The sequence below is a fragment of the Halyomorpha halys genome, unplaced genomic scaffold (genome assembly GCF_000696795.3).
Source record: "Halyomorpha halys isolate HHAL.00 unplaced genomic scaffold, Hhal_1.1 Scaffold746.1, whole genome shotgun sequence".
Classification (NCBI taxonomy): domain Eukaryota; kingdom Metazoa; phylum Arthropoda; class Insecta; order Hemiptera; family Pentatomidae; genus Halyomorpha; species Halyomorpha halys.
Window position 1 is genome coordinate 34,561 of NW_027107304.1, and position 19,548 is coordinate 54,108.

The window sequence follows — 19,548 nt, forward strand, 5'->3', positions numbered from 1 at the left end:
AACTCAGGTCGAAACGTCGGCATAAAATGCATAAATATGGTTTTGTTTATTTATGTTGTTCTTTGCTGACCGCACCCTCCGACAAACTTCTCCAATCATTAATCTACGGTCAACTATCTACACCTCTTTAATTTAATAATTCAGCCCTTATCATTAATTTCAGTCAAATCACCCTATGAAACAATAAGGTGTAAATTTATATTTAAGCTTTGCTAATTTAATAGTAATGATGTTGTTTGTTAAAAATGAATGGTTGGCCGGAACGTTGGGCATTTAAAGAAATAATAAAATAGTGTTTCGAGACTTAACTTGGACACAAATTATTTTATTTAAATATAAAACTTCAAATTGAATAAATAGTTAATAACAGAATGTAAATATTAGTAAACTGATGATATATAAATGATATTTATTAATGAAAATGTTAGAAAAAAAAATTGATATAAATTTTCCTTATTTGCAAATCATCCAATTGCGTTGTAGTGTAAATATATTCACTGAACGAGTCGTTCTAATCATTAAATCACCCTGGGAAGAAAAGAGAGGAATCATTGTGAAGAGGAAGAAAGCAAAGCCGTGGGGAGTGGCCGATAAGCAAGAGCGAGAGACGGGAGGGGATCGTCAGTGTTCTCCCGGCACCCGGAGAGATGCATCACCCACTCTTGCTACTGCTAGCGGTACTCCCACTCTCTCTCGCTCAAAAGGTTCTTCTTGAGTGTCCTTCTGGGGAGTTATGTGTCAGGAAATGCTGTCCTGAAGGCCACAAGATAGGCCCTGGTGCCTGCATTCCGGGCGGTGAAGGAATAGATGTACCCAATGGTACGCTCGTCGTCTTCGACCGCCCCGAATGTCCCATGTACTACCTAGAACCCGGCTCGGACGTTTACCAAATCCACTACAATGGTACCTTAGTTCACTTATCCACTGATGCCGAGATTGTCACCAGAGAATTCTGCTTGGAAGAGAACGAATTCAACGAAACATACACCTACGTGTGCTTCCCGCCCAATGAAGAAGAAGTCCTGGAAGCGACTCTACAAGCTTACTCTATAGGCCTATTTTTTTCATTACCGTTCCTCTTGGCAACCGTTATCGTCTACGCTTCCTTCAAGAGGCTGAGGAACCTTCACGGAAAATGTGTCCTTTATCATACTAGTAGTATGCTCGTGGCATATCTTCTCCTGGCTTTAGCTCAGAACGGTCACTTGCAAGAAGAGACACCTTGCTTCATAGTTGGTAAGGCAAGCAAAATTTCTAATATCTCTCAATATAATCACATATAAGAATTAATACATAACTTTATCTCAGATTGTCCCACTTAAAAGTGATAAAACTTTCAAACACCTGCAATTGGTGTGCAGATTTATTTTATTTTCTAGACAAAATCATAATATCGTATATTACTCTTTTTCAATGAACTGTCAAAAATATTCAATTCATTTCAAACATTTAAATAAATTTACACACTCATCCAATGTTGAAAATACCAGTACTTTAGGTAAAAAACAATAAAACAATAAATAAGAAAAAAAAAATTGTAAAATAATAAATGAAAATATATAAATCTTTATTGTTGAAAGGAATATGGTCCGGGTGCGGTCAAAAAAAAAAAAAAACTCAAATAGTAGAAATATACTATTTTATTTGGCTCATTAAAATAGTATATTTCTACTATTTGAGTTGTTTTTTTTTTGACCGCACCCGGACCATATTCCTTTCATCTTTACACACGGTCAATCAATAATCTTCCATTACTATTTTTTTGTTCTTTTTTGACCGCACCCGGACCATATTCCTTTCATCTTTACACACGGTCAATCAATAATCTTCCAATAAATCTTTATTATATTTCTTTTCAGGAAAACATTTATACACTTCTTTATTATTTTAACATCTGAACATTTCGGGCTCCTATGCCCATTATTAAGTTCTATTTTTTTTTTTTTAATTAAAAACCATATTATTTTATTTTTCGTTATTGCAGTTTTCAAACTAAAATTATAACAATGCAGTTTGATGCATGCACTGAAATTTGGTTATGAAAGTGGACAGAATGAGGGAATTACAATTTAAAAGACAAACATTGTTTAAAAACAGCAATCCGAAACGTTTTTCAAATGTTAAAAGAATAAAGAAGTGAATAAAGGGAAAATAAATATAATAAAGCTTTAACAAATAAAACCCTTTGGAACTTAATTGTAATCCTACAACTAATTATTTATATTTAGGAAATGTACAAAAGAATTTAAATAAAATATTAATAGTATTAAAGTTGAAAAAATAAATAAGTAAATTAGTTAGAAACTGATAAAGATTATAAAGTGACGAAAGTTTTATAATTTGTTTTTTCATTGTAACATTGCAAATTAAAATATTTATTATAATGTTCGTTAGCAACATTAAAAAAAAAAAAATGAATAAGCAGCCGAGACCTTTTCTGTTTATTATTTTTTTTATTTATTTAATAGTTATACAGTAAACATTTTTAAGGAAACTGAAAAATCCTGAATACTCCCCCTTTTTTTTTATCAGTTTGAGGTTACTGAACGACAGGATTTTCCTTATTTATAAAATATTCATTATTGTTTTGTTTTACGTAAAATCATGAATTATTCCCAATTCTTTTCTTTAGTCATCTAATAAGCTGTGGTCTTTCGATTTATTTTTTTCTACGCCAGACAGTAGGCTCATACGACATTTTCCCTCTCTTAGCCCAATACAAGTTTACTTTTTCCCATAGTTGGTCCGCACCCTGTTGAATATCTTCCAAACCGTAGGCACGTCCATCCATGTCTCCCATGTTGCAATACATTTCGGTGAACCTACAATGCCTATTCGATGAAGGTGTATTATAACACATTTTATATTATATACAAAATAAAATACATAAAAAATAATATTGGCCCATATGTTGGTTACCACACCATAAACTGAGATTCACCAACAGTTTTCCAAAATCATAACTTTACATGAATTTGAAAATTTCATTTATTTCTAAATCTACATTAAATATGTTTTTAATTAATGAAAAATTGTGTTTTTCAGCTTGAAATTATTTTTTTCTAAAAATTATATTTATGTACAGCAGATATAAATTTACATCACATAATTTTTTTAGGAATCTGTGGCGAAATTGTGTAACATACATCATATTCTTAATACTTACTACTGTTATAATTCTCACTTAATACTAAATTAAACGAGGAAGTTTTTTCTAAATGTGTGTAATCAGTAGTCTAGTAGGAAACTAATGTAAAAAATTGCTTCGTGGTTTCATCGTCAAATCACTTTAACAAAGACAAATTCTTTTTTTGATTTTGAAGGAACTTGCGTGGTTTACTATAATACGATTTAGAAAAATATAAATAGGTTGTCTCTTCATATTTAACAAAAAATGTTAAATGTTTAAAAAAACTTAAATCTGCTGTTTTTCTGTGTGAAAATGGATCTTAGTCCATACATTTTTTTTTTTTATTATCAGCTCCTTAAATATACTCAACATTAATAGGATGTGGTAACTAACCATCTTCCAATATGAAAAACTTTAAATAAATAATATATTTAAATTGACTATTTATAAACTAATTATATTTATTAAATAAATCAATTAGACTATAAAACGTATTTTATTCCCTCCGAAATAATTTATGGAATAAAATAGCATTAATGGTAATCTAATGGATTTCTGAGTACGAATTGTGGTCCAGAGCTTCTTGTGTATGTGTGTGCTGTGGTGACTAAATCTGGAAAATTATAACTTATTAAGGAAAATTATGCTAATAAAGATCAAGGTCCCTAAACAGGAAGCTCATAGAATAACTGAGTAACAACTTCGTAAGAATTCAGAAAAATTTACATCCGCTCTCATTCATAGCAAAATACCGATTATGCGCTTTTGTTGAATGAAGGTGCCTGTAAAATCATATTACTAAATTATTTTTCATTACCAAATATGTAATGAAGGTAAAATCTGTCTGTTGAAATAGTAACCATAGAAAAATAATAATTATTTCATATTTTACATTTAATCTTTTTTCACTCCTAGAAAAAATGTGAGATAGTTAATTATTTCCTACAAACCAATTGTTTTATTAAATTTTATTTGGGAAAAAAATATCTCAGAAACCACTAGATGACAGAAGTTTGCCAGCAATAAATTTAAAGCTTGTTTAATGTACTATGAAGTAGTCAATAACATTTATCTTCGGAGGAATAATAGGTCATAATATTTGCTTAAATAAATTTAGTTCTAATTGTTCTAAAGTAAAATTCATATTCGTTTACAAATATAAAAAAAAAAAAAATACTACCCCTAGGAAGCTACCCCTTCAGTAGTTAGTAAATTTTAATGTGCTATAAAGTAATATATAACGTTTATCTTCGTATTAATTATTTAATTACAATAGCGAGACTTTAAACTAAACATGAAATGTTGTAATTTTTATAAATAGATCTTAATGATAAAGAAACAGCTGCTGAAATGTCCAAGATTTCATCTCAAGATATGATTTTTTTTTAAATTATAAATTAAATAAATGTATCAACAATTTATTTTAGCAAATATCAAGAAAACTACTCCTACGAAGCTAAACGTTATATACTACTTTATAGCATATTAAACTAGTTTTAATTTGGATTCTAATAGAAATCTGTACGTCTCATGGTTCCTGAGATATATATTTTCCACAATAAATTCACTAACTACTGATTTTTCAGTACAGTTTTTATGAAATGTTGATTTTCAAAAATTGTCTCTCGGGAACTATTAAACGTAAACGGTCTTATTAGAAAATTTACTCTGCTTTAAATGATGTACTATTGAGGTTATATTGTATATGTACTATATTGTGGTAGGTAGTATTAGAGATAAAATCGCAACATGCGAAATGTCTCTGTGCATATATGTAGGCATTGTAGTTCAGAAACGAAAAGTTGTACAAAACTTAATTAACATACTTAGCATAACATTTGGGATTGAGCAGTCCGTAGCTCAGATGATTAGGCCTAGATCTATCGGTATGAGATCTGCTGGCGGCGCCGGTTCGAATCTGGCCTGGGTCGTTGATTCTTCATTAAGTGGCGGTCCAACAAAATGAAAAACTTGAACCCCCACCATGGTTAGAATATGTTGACCACCTGTAGATAACTAGGGAAAAATCACCTTCGTTGTGGATTGCCCTAAAAAAAAATGTTTTGATGTAGTAGCGACATTTTGGTTATAATCCTCATCACGATTTAGATTAAACCCAGCAAATCATTGTAAAACTAAGTAGTCTTTAATATTAGACAGGACTTATCCTCACTGAAACGGACGTGACGGTTGGGGCGCAGTGCGTTTCGGAACGTTGTGGGTTCGATTCCCACTTGGGGCAGTTAAACATTCATTTTTCGACGTTCCCGAAGAATGAATCTTGACACTCCCACATTGGTTAGTACGCGGCGGCAACCTAGGTCGCCGCCAGGGGTTGGTAAAAAGGACCACTTGCCGGACTTGTTCCCCCACCAAATACCAGTACCAGTATCTTCATTGAAATAGTCTAATACGGATTTTTAAAAAAATAATCTTCTAAAGTATCCTTTTTTTGTGTTTATTTGAAACCATATAAATATGGAATGATTAATTATTTTTTATTGTTATCAGTAAAAAATAATATATAAATATAAAATATGAATGAACTTGATAATCAACAGATGGAGAAAAATAATGTTTTTGTAGTTTCCATGGGTTGTTTTGAAAGGGCGTTTAACAGCATGGTCATCAACACCCGTAGGTTGTTGGTTTTGGTAAGGGCTAGTTGTTCGCAGAGTCGGTGACCAGTTGTTCCACAGATGTGCTCATCTACACCAGTGGAACTCATTTCCGTGAGATTTGAAATATTATTTAGCTAGAAAATTATAATTTGTTTACCTCACATTACCGTCTAATATTGAATTTGTTTACCCTACTGAAGAGGATCTAGGAGGGTGAATTCCGGAGAGCGAATTTGTTGATCGGATGAATTAAAAAATTGTGAAAGGGTGAAATTGGAGGAGCAGAAATGAGAAGGAAAATTAGGAAGGAATTGAAACATTTGTATTTCTTGTACAGACCGAAATTGAATGTAAAAGGAAACTAGGGGGAAAAAATTGTTTATTATATTGGAAGATTATTGATTGACCGTGTGTGAAGATGAAAGGAATATGGTCCGGGTGCGGTCAAGAAAAACTCAAATAGTAGAAATATACTAATTTAATGAGCCAACGTTTCGCCCCACGTTGCAGGGCTTCTTCAGGGCTAAAAAAGATACAAACACATAGTTACAAAAGGAAAACAAAAACCTAAGTGTAAAATAACAGGGGTATAAAATGTAAAAAAGTAAGATATAATAAGAAAAATTAAAGCTAGTAAATAGTAAATGTAAAGGGTAATAGTAACAAATAGATAACAAAAGAATTAGTATATTTCTAAATTAGTATATTTCTACTATTTGAGTTTTTCTTGACCGCACCCGGACCATATTCCTTTCATCTTGTTTATTATATCTTATTATTTTTTTCTGATTATACCATGTATGTGTAATTTATATATGTCCGATTACGGATTGATAAGTATTTAGGCTGCATAGATAAATAAAGTATTTCTCTCTCTTGTAACAATAGTGGAGAAACGATGATGTAAAGCATATTAGTGGCTATTCTAATTTTTAAAATAAGTCAATATAAATAAGTAATTATAATAATTAAAGGCTGATTATTAAGTTAGTTTTATTGACAAATTTAATGACTCTTTCTATTACGGATTCGTTGTTTTTCAACGTCATTGGAACATTTGTTGGTATCCCTAACTGGCTCAGATTTAATTTGAAGTGATTACATTCTTCAAAAATGTGCTTGACGGTCAGATTACCATGACATTTCGAACATATTGGAGGGGGGTATGAGGTGGATGTGTGTCATTGGGGTATGTCCTATTCTGTGTCGAGTGATCGCTTCTTCGCGACGTCTACTTCGGATTGATGTAGTCCAGGATTTCACATCTTTCTTTATAGATTTTAACTTACTGGGTGGAATTTTATCCCACATAGTAGTTTCCATGGTTGTCATGATGATAATTATAACTTTTTGACTGAATGTTTTACTGTTTTAAGAAATGTTTTACTTTTCTAAAATACCCTTTTTTGTGTTTATTTAAAATCATTTCCCATCTGACATTTTTATTGGTAATGAAAATTAGAAAAATATAAATCACGAAAATATTTTATTTAAAATTTTTCTTCGAAAAAAATGTATAGATTTTGATTAAATTCATCATATCAATGTAAAATAAAGTTAAATTTAATATAAAAAAGTTTTTATCCTCACTAGAATAATATGAAAGGCATAATCACCGACTTAAAAAAAAACAACATCTAAAGTATCTTTTATTTTGTCCATTTGAAATAAATAATCATTTCTTATTCTTATCAGTAAAAAAGAATAGATAAACATAAAATAGGAAAGAATTAGATAACTAATATTTGAGGAAATCAATGGAAGATCGTCAGTGTAATAATTATTGTGTGTTATTGACCGTGTGTAATAATGAAAAGGAAGATGGTTGGGGTGTGGTCAAAGAAAAAAAATCAAATAATAATAAAACTACTTAATGTGAGCCAACGTTTCGTCCTACGTTGCAGGGCTTCATCATGATTAAAAAAGATTAACTAATGTATGGCTAATTATGATAATTGCTAAAATAAGAATAACAATAAAGTTTAGACAACTAATGAATACTGAAAGAATAGCAAATAAAAAAGAAATATAAATACAGTAATAAAAAATAATACAATAATATAAGATGGAAAAAGGGAATAGGATTAAAATTAATTTGGTTATAATTTTTTTTATTCTTTATTTTAATTTATTCCTTTTTTTCCATCTTATAGTGTGTATTTTATTACTGTATATCTATTTTTATTTTATTTATTATGTACATCTTTTTATTTTCTTTAATTTACAATGTTATTTTTTTCTAGAAATTATCATAATTAGCCACACCTTAGATAAATTTTATTTTTGTTATTTATTAGCTTACTTTGTTACCTTATTTAAATGTTGTATCTTTTTTAGCCCTGATGAAGCCCTACAACGTGGGGCAAAACGTTGGCTCACATTAAATTCTCAAATTCATTTTTACATCTTCACATTAAATCGTCAAATTCTCAAATTCACATCAAATTCTCTGTCCAATCCCGTACTACCAGTTCTCGTTTATCTAACATCTACCCTCCACCTCACTGAACTGCTGCGTTTGATAAATCGTTTTTTATCCGAGCTCTGGAACTCCATTCCCTCTAACATACGTCATGTAGCAACCCTTTCCTCGTTTAAATCCCTTATATTTCACTACCTTTTGCTTCACCAATCTAACCCATTATTATAATAGTACAGATATTTTATAATTAACTTTTTGTTTTGTTTTTACTTTGTTAGTTAGTTTTTTTCTCTCTATATATATAAGTTATAATTAAATGTGGCCACACTGCTTTATGACCAATAAATCTTATTACAAAATTAAAATTACCATTATAATTGTTCTAAAGGGACCTAGTCCCAGAATAATAAAATATTTTTTAATTTTTTTTTTCATTAAATAGTTTTATTACTATTTGAGTATTTTCTTCGATTGCACCCGGACTATGAACCTTTTATGAGAAAAATAATGTTTTTGTATTTTGCATTGCTTTTATGACAATCATAATTTTTTCACTAATAACAACTATGGAGACATGAGAAACAGTGTTTTTCCTGGTTAACCTATGTATAACCGTTCAATATAGTAAGAAGGAAGTTTGGCACCGAAGAATAACAAAAGTGATGTGCACAACCCACCATTGTTTTTTATTCTAAAAGACTCATATACGTAAGTTGAGACATAAATATCAGCTCGTTTTTTTTAAATGTAGAAAATATTTATTTCCAAGAATAGATAAAACGCGCCGTTTTACTAAAATTGAAAACAACTTCATAACCAGCCAAGATAAACTCATTGAATTATTAGCTCTCTATCAGAAACGGTTCTTAGAAATTTTGAGCAATAACTTTGATGAGTGTAAATATACTACTGAAATTTTCTTATGACATGTAATTTTTTTTCTGAAACTTTCAAGTTGGTTCATGGTTGAGACTGATATGCATCATTTGTTGATTGCGTTTTTATAAATAATTTAAACGAGGCTATTTATGATTTTCTTAATAAACTTTATCTGTTATACTATTTGTCTATCATAAAAGATTTTAATCTACCGTTACATAAAGAGACTAAAATAATAAATAAAACATAGTAAAAAATAATTGTTTCATTTTTTACCCATAGATTAAATTTTAATGACCAATTTTCCGCATCATATAAAAAGATTAGACGGCCCTCGAATTTCGCAAAACCTTTTTTTTCGGAGTGAGATTACAATTTACGAAATGATATCAGATAAAACACAAAAAATTGATCAATTTTTTTTTACGTTAGCAACTAATATAATTAAATAGCATATCGAGAAGGGTATTGTATTGCTTATAGGATTATTGTTTATCGGTTTCGAGTGTTTGGTCATAGCTGTTTTTGATAAGAAATTTTAATCAATATTGAATCGGTATAAACTGAGATAATCTTTTGAAAAAGAGAAATAATTATATAAATTATCAAAAAACATCTGGAGTTATAACACAAATTGGTTCTGGGTTGAACTGTAAATAGGGCTGTCTTTAACCAACTGTAATGTATTCAAATTGCAAGGTTAATTCATATTGTTTTAACTCACATATCCACATCAAGAAAGATGTGTTTTTAATGTATATTGAAATACAGATTTACTTAATCTGATTGTAAATTAAAAAGAACAATCTTAACTAACAAAGGCCCTATCCCAGCTTATTCTAATCATATCTACCAAATCCCTAAATATATATCTATGTACTTATTACTAACTTATAATCTAACCTACAATTAAAATATGGTACATACAATTGTTATCTATGTCCAAAGATGAACAATAACGCATACGTAGTTGCACTCAGCTGGTCGTGGCAGAGAGAGAGAAAGATCACTTCTCAATACACAGTTTTTAAACTTAACTTAGCTCACTGAGAAACCAAAAAATACACTAGACTTTACATCAATGTCCATTTATTAAAAAACAACCAACCACAAAAACATGATTTTACTCTCCCTCTGTCCGATACGTCCTGCGCATGCGCTGCCATCACCAATTCTTCTGTCTCGTCTATTACACAACTCTACTTTGGAGTACACAACTCTAATTCCAGAAAGTTGGTTAAAGTTGCGGACACTTTAAGGCAGTGGTTTTCATCATTTTTTGGAACCCTTTTGGTACTAGTAAGAAAATTGCAGAACCCCTGTTCAATTACTGCAGTCTCGAGTTAACCAAAATATATGGTGATTGACGTGAAATTACAGGTTCTAGTTTTTAATTGAGTGAAATGTATTTGATAGATTTAAAAATGAATTAAACGTGGTTAAATATTGGAAATAAGCCTCTATTCTTGTATGATTTATGACAATTAATAATATACGATTTAGCTAAGATTGGTTACAATGTGAATTAGTTTTGTTAGTAATTAATGACTGTTGGGTTACATAAAATCATAAAGATTAATTAATGATATTAGAATTTTACTTGGTGGTCGATTTCTGATATTGTTGTGTTCGGTTATCTCACCTTCATTTCGTTCCCTACCTGGTTGTTTTAAAGAAACTACTCACTCATCCTGAGTGATATTTGATGAACAGCAAAATGAAGTTACCCACATGGGTATACATATCCATATATACATATCCTCGTTCATTGTACTGCTTCTTTTGTTTGCCACTAGATGGCAGAATCGGTGGTTGAGAAGGCTTCCTCAAACAACCCCTACGTTTTCATTTGATACAAATAGTATTTTCAAGAGCTAAGAAAGACTAGGATACCAACACAAAACCTGTGCAAAGTTGTTGGAAATCTAAGATGGTAAGGTTTAAACTGAGTTGAGTTGCCGTGGAATGATCAATTAATAAATTATTTCGCGGATCATCTAGAAGAGGCTCACCGAATACCGACTGGGAACTTAGCTTTAAAATATGGAGATCCTCGGGACTCAATCGTCATAAAATCATTGATTTATTTAATAGTGAGGTGTAGATAGTTGACCGTAGATTAATGCTCGAAGAAGTTTGTCGGGGGGGTGCGGTCAGCAAAGGCATAAAATAAATAAATATGGTTTTGTTTATTTATGTTGTTCTTTGCTGACCGCACCCCCCGACAAACTTCTTCAAGATTTATTTAATATTTCGAAAGTAATGGAGATTTCAAAGACAAATTAAATATTTACAAGAGGTAATTTTTTTCTTAGTGGAACTAGTGGGTTTGGGTGGTTAGGGAGTTTATAATGGAAAGAATGATATCGGCTTCGGGCTAGATCGGTTATATAAGGAACATTAGGTCTTTATGGATGGTTTTATTAGTAGCAAAATAAGGAGCATTGAGGATTTTACAAAGGATTTTGGATTGTAAGGATCGAATACAAGAGGAACTTGAAGGTTTAGTGGAGCCCCTAAGCTCAATTCCGTATGTTCAGATGGGCCGTATTATAGTCGTCTACATGACGTAGAGGTTAAGACCGTTTGTCTAGTAAGTGCTGTAATAGTCGGAATCTGCGTGCAGTTTCCTGTCTTTTCAGTCTTGTGTGGAGGATTCCAGGTTAGTCGTTTGTCAAGATGTAGTCCATGATAACGAATCTGTTCTATAGGGGTAAGAGCCACATTATTAAAGTAGACTGTAGGGCAGTCGGCAGGTTTACGACGAAGAGTAAATGTGATTTGATGGGATTTGTTGGGATTTTGGGACTGGAGAGTTTAGAATGCAATTAAAGGGTTATTACTAACTGTGAGCACACAGTGTCATCAGCATACGTGATAAGGATAGTGTTAGGAGTTGTTGGGATGTCAGCTGTATAGACGGTATAGAGTATGGGACCGAGGATACTACCTTGAGGAACACCAGCGGATTGAAAATAGAGGGATGAATAATATTCTGATCTAAATGTGTATATTTGCTATTTCCCAAGAGGTGCCGAAGAACTGGTAACTCTGAGGTAATCATCTGTTAAGAATGCAAAGACCGCTGAGAGGCGCGGCCTGTAAGAAATTACTTTAATGTGAATCAGTATAATCTTTTTTTTACGTTTATTTATTGAAATAATATATTTACAATCATGATGATTTTTACTGGATTTATAAATTGTGACATTAAAGTAACTACTATTAAATTAGGGAATCAACATAATACGGAATTTTTACGAACATCGTATATCCGTGCTCTCTTATCGGTGTTAGTTCTTTCGTTAGTTCTCATAGAACTTAATTGGCCCCATAGATCGCGGATCTCTGGGGACTTAGGGTAAAGATGCCATCATAACTGGGTTATTCTAGGAGTTCTAGAGGTGGGACTTAGAGCCGTTCTCATTGTTGGGTATGGACTTGGACACTCATACCCAACAATGAGAACACGAGTGAACATATAAATCATATTAGAGAACTTTATAGGTCAACAACAATTTATAAAAAAGTGCTTTTTTACATTTACAAATTATATTTAATGTTGTTTTTATCCTCCTTGTTGTATAGGTCTTATTGTGCAACGTACGCACTCAAGCTTTTTATGACGTAAATATCTTTCTGAGGCCGAGAGCTGAGTTGATATAATTACCTTGGTTAGGCTGTAACTTATGTCTTTTGTCTCCTTTTTAAAAGACTTCATTAATTGGGGCTTTCTGTAACAAATGTATAATTCAAAATAACCTATTTTTATTCGCAGATAAAACATTCATGACGTATGTGACATTTGTGATCTTGGTATGCGTCGAGCTTCGCATTAATTGTATTGCTGAGTTCATACAGTGCACGTGGTGGTTCGCCATTCAGCACTACTCTTTAGGATTGTATTGTCAAGGTTAATATGTATTCAGTATGCAGGTCGCCAATAGATTTGAAGACAGAGAAATAACTATTGTACTACAATGATAATTATGACTTAGGATATAAATATTTTAGATTAATGATTAAAATATTAATTACTAACTAAATAATATTCATAATGATGAGAAGATAGTTTACCGTGGATAATATATATGAGGAGAAGATGGTTAGAAAATTGCACAAATAAATTTTAAAAATGTATTTATTAGTGCCAACGTTTCGGCCAGAATTTTCTAGCCAAAAAATAAGATAACAACCAGTGAATAAAGGATGTATAGAGAGATTGAAGTAAATAATTGTATAGAAATATTTTACTATAAATAATATTATGTTCTGTTTCTTTATTCTCCTTTTTTTTACTTACATATTACATTAGATACATATATGTGTTTCAATAAATTTAATTTTTAAATTATTATTAAATTAAATTATTTATACTTTATATTTTTATTTCATTAATTACGTTATTTTTTCACATATTTAATTACCTATATACACGTTTTATTCTGGACTTCTTTCATTACTTTATTTATATCTGTTTCCATTATATACTCTAATTATTTCAATATATCCTTTATTCAACGGTTTTTATCTTGTTTTTGTTCTTAACCAAAAACAAGATATAGATGAAGGCTAGACAAGTTGGCACTCATAAATAAGTTTTATTAGTTAAGTGTTATTCTCGGACCGAAACCACAACCGTCTTCTTTTCACATAAATAAAATTCATTTTTTAAAGTTCGGATAGTGCTTGTTATAATCGATATCGTTATTTCTTGTGGTTTGGTGCTCATAGTACAAGAGCCCAAGATGAGAACAAAGTTAGTTTTCTACTCTAATTTTGTATTATTTTAATAAAAACGATTTATAATTACTAGACAAAATTGATGATACGCTGATGTGATACAGATATCACAGGACGTAACTTTCCTTGCTTTGGTGGGTTGTGTGATAAAACTTGGAATTCAATGCTGAAAAAAAAAAAATATGGTTACGGGAGAGGTGCTACATGTTTTTGTATATCTTGGCTCATTGGTCACTCAAGACAACGCACCTGTACAAGAGATTCGGCGAAGGATCATAGCAGCAAATCGGTGCAAGGCAGTTCCGGAGCAGAGCTCTTTCCAGAAAATAGAAGCTTTGTCTTTATAAGGCCATAGTGCGCCCAGTCCTTGCTGTGTGGTTGTGAGACTTGGACTACTTCCAGGGTTTGTGAACAGGAACTCCTAGTCTTTGAAAGAAGAATCCCCAGGCGTATATATAGTGGTGTTTTCATCAGAGGAGAGTGGAAAAGGAGGAAAAACCAGGAGCTGTACATTATGTTTAAAGAGTCTGATATAGTTGGAGTGATGAAAATCGCAAGACTGAGATGGGCAGGACACGTCGTTAGGATGGGCTGTAAGGATCCACCAAGACAATTACTGATGAAGCCACTCAATGGTACCAGAAGAGGAAGACCAGAGCTGTGATGGGCTGATGGTGTTGCAGCGTGTGCAACAAATATCCTGGGGCTTCGAAATTGGATGGCGGCTGCAAGGGACCGAGACGATTGGTGGAAGCTGCTGGAGGGGGCCAGGATTCGACACCGGATTGTAGAGCCACGTAGTAGTAGTCAAAATTGATGAGTCTGCCAAGTATGGCTAGGGGAATGCAAAATGGCGTCTGTTTCAAAACGTTAAAAAAAAATTCTTCATTCGGAACTCCATATCATTAAAACTACTTAAAATACTCGAAAACCCAATGGAAAATCACTTAAAGTAGAGTAAATTTTAATTTTTAATTTTAAAACCATTTAAAGTAAAACAAATTTACTAACATATGAGCCCTAACAGAGTTGTTGTTTTTTTTTGTTTTTTCGGCCAAGACTCCCATTGGAGTCCTATACTGCCTAACCATGGTTGGGGGTCAAAGTTCTTCATTTTGTGGGACCGCCACTCAATGAAAAAAGTCAACGTCCCAGGCATCGGATTCGAGCCGGCACCGCCAATAGACATCAAATCGATAAGACTGTCTTAACCACTGAGCTATGGGCGTCCCCTCTAACAGAGTTGTTTACGTTCAATAATTTTCGAGATACTATTTTTTCTAAAGCTACATTTCATAAAAAATGTACCAAATATGAGCCTAATAGACATGTTTACGTCCAATAGTTCGCGAGATATAGCTTTTTAAATTGCAACATTTCACAAAAAAAGCACTGAAAAATCATTAGTTAGTGAATTTATTGTAGAAAATATATATATATTATATAAAACACGGTGAGAAAAATAAGTTATTTCACCCTACTTTGAAAAAAAAAAAAAATAGATATATATTCCATATGGATTTGATAATGTGACTCATTTTTGATAAACGAATCACTGACGAATGAAGAAGACCCTCCATTTGGTCTTCCTATCTTTCCCCATATGCTTCCTGTCCAACATCGATAACGCAAAAATAACTGCTTTGAAGATAAGAAATGTTTAAATGCACATTTGTTATGTTACCATATGTCGGAAGAGGAAAGAATCCGTTTTAGAAAAGTTGTTTAATGTTTCGCCCATGAACGACTGGATTTAAAAGCAGCAACCAGAATGTGTCGTTGTACAAGAATACAGAGTAATTTGTAATCAATTACTTTTTGTACTTGAAATTTATGTAATTGAACATTTTAAATACATTTTTAATCAATTATTTACATATTCAAGTACAATTTACTTGAAAAAAGTGAGTAAAAACGAATTAAATACTTGAGTACAATGTGAAATCACATATATTCGTCGTCGAAATCATTTATTTCGTTTTCATCAAACTAATACAATTTCCTTAAATTTTCAGTTATTTTAAGACGAATAATTATCATTCGAAAAAATTATATTTTATTAAAAATAATAAAATTTACTCCAAGTACTAAATGATAATGACTACTAAGTAATGATTAAAAATACTCATATTCAAACATATAGTAACGATTACTCTACATGCAATCAAAATGTTTTTGTAAAAAACCGTGCCCGTGTAGGCCTCATATTTCCGTGACAACGTATACTCTATGCTAATATTACATAAATATAAATTAAAATCAATCCAATGTTATATATTTGAAATAATAAACCAGTTCACATATTGAATTCAGATATTTATTTTTGCTTGGTTATACATTAATTAATTTTTATACATATGATATAATATCCATATGTTAAACGAAGTCAATTTCCGTTACGGGACACTTTTTCTAACATGGCATCCCGCAAAATGATTTATAAGACGTTGTCACGTCAAAAGTACAATATTCATGCTTAAAACAGTTCAAGTTGAGTACAAGTAAATTAACCGTTACTCAAGTAAAACTTTATTCATGATTACGGGACATTCGTGCTCAAATAATTTTGAGTACGATATGGTGATCATAATTTAGTACTTTGAATACATTTTACTATTCTTAATACCATATAACTTTTTCATTTCAATATTTTTTAATAAATATTAAAAAATACTTTTATTTTTAAAGTATAAAATGATAATTATTTGTCTTAAAATTACTGTAAATTGAAGGAAAATGTATTGACTTGATTAAAACAAAATAAACGATTTCGAAAACTAGAATATGTGATTTCACTTTGTACTCGAGTATTCACTTGTTTTATACTGAAAATTTTCAAAGGAATTGTATTTGAATACTTAAATAATTGATCACAAATTTATTTACAAAAATTTATAAATAGTAACTTATTTCAAGTATAAATAGTAACTGATTTCAATTTTTTTTAGTTTTATTTAATAAATTACAAAATTAATACTCACAGCTTGGCTTTGGAAGAATGGATCTTTTTCGTTTCTGATGCTTTTTTAATCTAAAAAAAAATTTCCTATTTCGCATTACCACTTCAAATTAATTTATACTTTTCTTCTACAGATAACTCGCATTCGAGAGTTCTAATGGACAACATCCATTGGTTAACCTGTTGATTCATATACAATTTGAATTAGAAAGATTTTAGTTTTGTTCAGATAGATCTTTCCTTTTTTTTTTTTTTTTTTTCAATAGAGCCTTTGACCTACTAGGTTTGAATTGATTTGTGTGCAGGTACTATCTGTCTGATTTCCAGTTTTAACGATTTAAAAAAAAATTATAAAAGTGAAACAGGTATAGAATTTCAGTTTTTTTAATAGAATTTTTCGTTCCATTTAAAATATCAAGATATACATATGTGGATAGTCACTTATGTTAATTTATTTTAGCAAATATCATGAAAGCTACTGATCCTATGAAGGTAAACTCTATAAACTACTTAATAGAAATTAAATTACCTTTAATTTGAGTGTTATTATAAATCTGTACGTCTCATAATTTCCACAATGATTTTTCAGTACATTTTCTATGAGATATAGCTTTAGAAACAATAGCATCTCGGAAACAATTGAACGTTAATAGTTCTGTTAGGGATCATATGTTAGTAAATTTACTCTACTTTAAATGATTTTCCATTTTTTCGTTTCATTTATACTATTAGTAAATTGTTATTCATTTCCCAATTTAGAACTACACTCAGATGTGTTCATCTTGTATGAACCACAATTACCATTTTGTTTTTTATTTTTTATCTTTTCCCTTGCTAGCTAAATTACTTCACTTCTTCTTATCTAATAATGTCATGTACAGATTGTTTCCTTTAAAGAAATAGAAACATTGATGAGACAGATATTCACGGAGTGTCATCTCCAACATAAAAATCTGGTGTTATTTTTGCATCACACCCTACTCACTTTTTCCATGTTTTGTGTAGGTCGGTGGAATTTATCGATATTTTTCGAGAAAAAAAATTTAAGTTAAGACGATAATTATGAACAAAAAATTTTAATTTTTATGTCGCTATTATTTCACCCCGATTTTTGATTACTTCAATGAAAACTATGTATAATTCCTAGCCACAATTGATGAGTCTGTCAAGTATATGTAGGAGGGATAAAAAATGGTGACTGTTTCTAAACGTTAAAAAAAATTTTCATTCGGAGCTTTATATCATTAAAATAAGCCTAATTCGGGGGAAACCTATAATTCAAAAACTATTCAATGTAAACATGTATATCAGCACTCAAATTAATGCTAGTTTAATATACTATAAAGTATTTTATCTACGTAGGAGTAGTAATTTTCACGAAATTCGATAAACTAAATTCACAAAATGTTGATTTCTAGTTGTTCGGAAAACAATTTTGATTTATGAAAAAATATATCTCAGGAACTATAAGACGTACAGATGACTGCTAGCACTCAAACTAAAACTAGTTAAATGTACTATGGAGGAGTTTATAACGTTTATCTTTGTTGGAACAGTAGTTTTTATAATATTTTCTAAAATAAATTCACAAAATGTTAATTTCTAGTTGTTCCAATAAAATTTTTAAAAAATATCGAACGTAAATATGTTTATTAGGGCTCATATTTTTCCAAATTTACTCTACTTTAAACGATGTCGTCTTAGGTTTTCTAGTTATATTGATAGTTCTATAAAGAGCTCCGAATTAAAATTTTTTAACGTTTTGAAACCGCAATTTTTTATTATCCCTATACTTAGCAGATTCATAAATTTTGAATAGTAATTAAACATAGATTTCATAATAGCCATAAAAAATGGGGGTGAATTAATTGCCTTTATCTCCTCTTGGGCTCTTGTACTAGTATTTCTTGAGGTGGGGACAGCGAATAACAGTTTAACAAAATATAAGGAATGAATGTCTTTTTCCCATTCAAACTCTAGTCTCTATTTTTCTCCTTTATTTATTCATCAAATTCTTTAATGTTTTGTATCTATTTATTGTTTATTTCGTGAACAATAATAAATCGTTATTAGTGTCAAATAAATAAAATTAATGAATGGAGTATGGTCAAAAAAACTAAAATAGTAAATGATTATACTATTTTTATTGAGCCAACGTTTCGCCCCACATTGAAGGGCTGTTTTGATGGGAGACAAATTCAGAGTCACACAGCCCTGACGAAGCCCTGCAACGTGGGGTGAAACGTTGGCTCAATAACAATAGTATAATCATTTACTATTTGAGTTTTTATGACAGCACCCGGACCATATTCCACTCATCTATACACACGGTCAATCAATAATCTTCCAAAATCAAATCAAATATACTTTAGACGATTTTTTTTAATTCGACATTTAAAAATGTCTCGGTGCCTTAGTTTTACCTACGAGTGTTAGCCCTGAATGAAGGAAGAACAACGTTTCAAGGAATGTCAGGTTGTTTACAGAGTGAGAACCATTCTTGTGGTCCTGGTGAGGTATTGAGTACACACAGGTAGGGTCCTTTACTAAACATAGGTCTTATCCAGGAGATAGTCACTAGCTTTTAAGTAGCATTCACAAAGCAATTAATTTATATTAAATATTAGCTGATAAGACAGTAACTATAGTAACAGAAATGATAACAGCTAACTTCACAGTATAATCGTTAATACTGTTCAGATTTAGTTGATTTTTTCTAATTCTTGTGGACGATTTGATTATCTATGATATTGTCATGTTAATATACATGAATTGAACACTACTGAAACTTTGA

General features: G+C 30.9%; 1 protein-coding gene and 1 long non-coding RNA gene across 4 annotated transcripts in view; one reads left to right on the forward strand and one right to left on the reverse strand.

The window, feature by feature from the left end:
• Positions 1 to 608: 608 nt before the first annotated feature.
• Positions 609 to 19,548, forward strand: part of LOC106685808 (probable G-protein coupled receptor Mth-like 10) — a gene marked incomplete at its 3' end in the record, with an annotated part of 191,976 nt that continues 173,036 nt past the window's right edge. Inside the window, 1 exon segment of the mRNA XM_067045573.1 lies at positions 609 to 1,236. Within this exon segment, the coding sequence (XP_066901674.1) occupies positions 648 to 1,236 (589 nt within the window).
• On the reverse strand, positions 2,621 to 17,379 carry LOC106685819 (uncharacterized). 3 transcript variants are annotated; one of them, XR_010842942.1, is made up of 3 exons: positions 17,284 to 17,379; positions 16,777 to 16,934; positions 2,621 to 2,822 (listed from the first exon to the last, which is right to left on the reverse strand). It is a non-coding gene; the product is annotated as an uncharacterized lncRNA (long non-coding RNA). The 3 variants fall into 3 exon arrangements; XR_010842940.1 differs by having other exon boundaries at positions 2,621 to 2,831; XR_010842941.1 differs by lacking the exon at positions 2,621 to 2,822 and adding an exon at positions 5,091 to 5,178.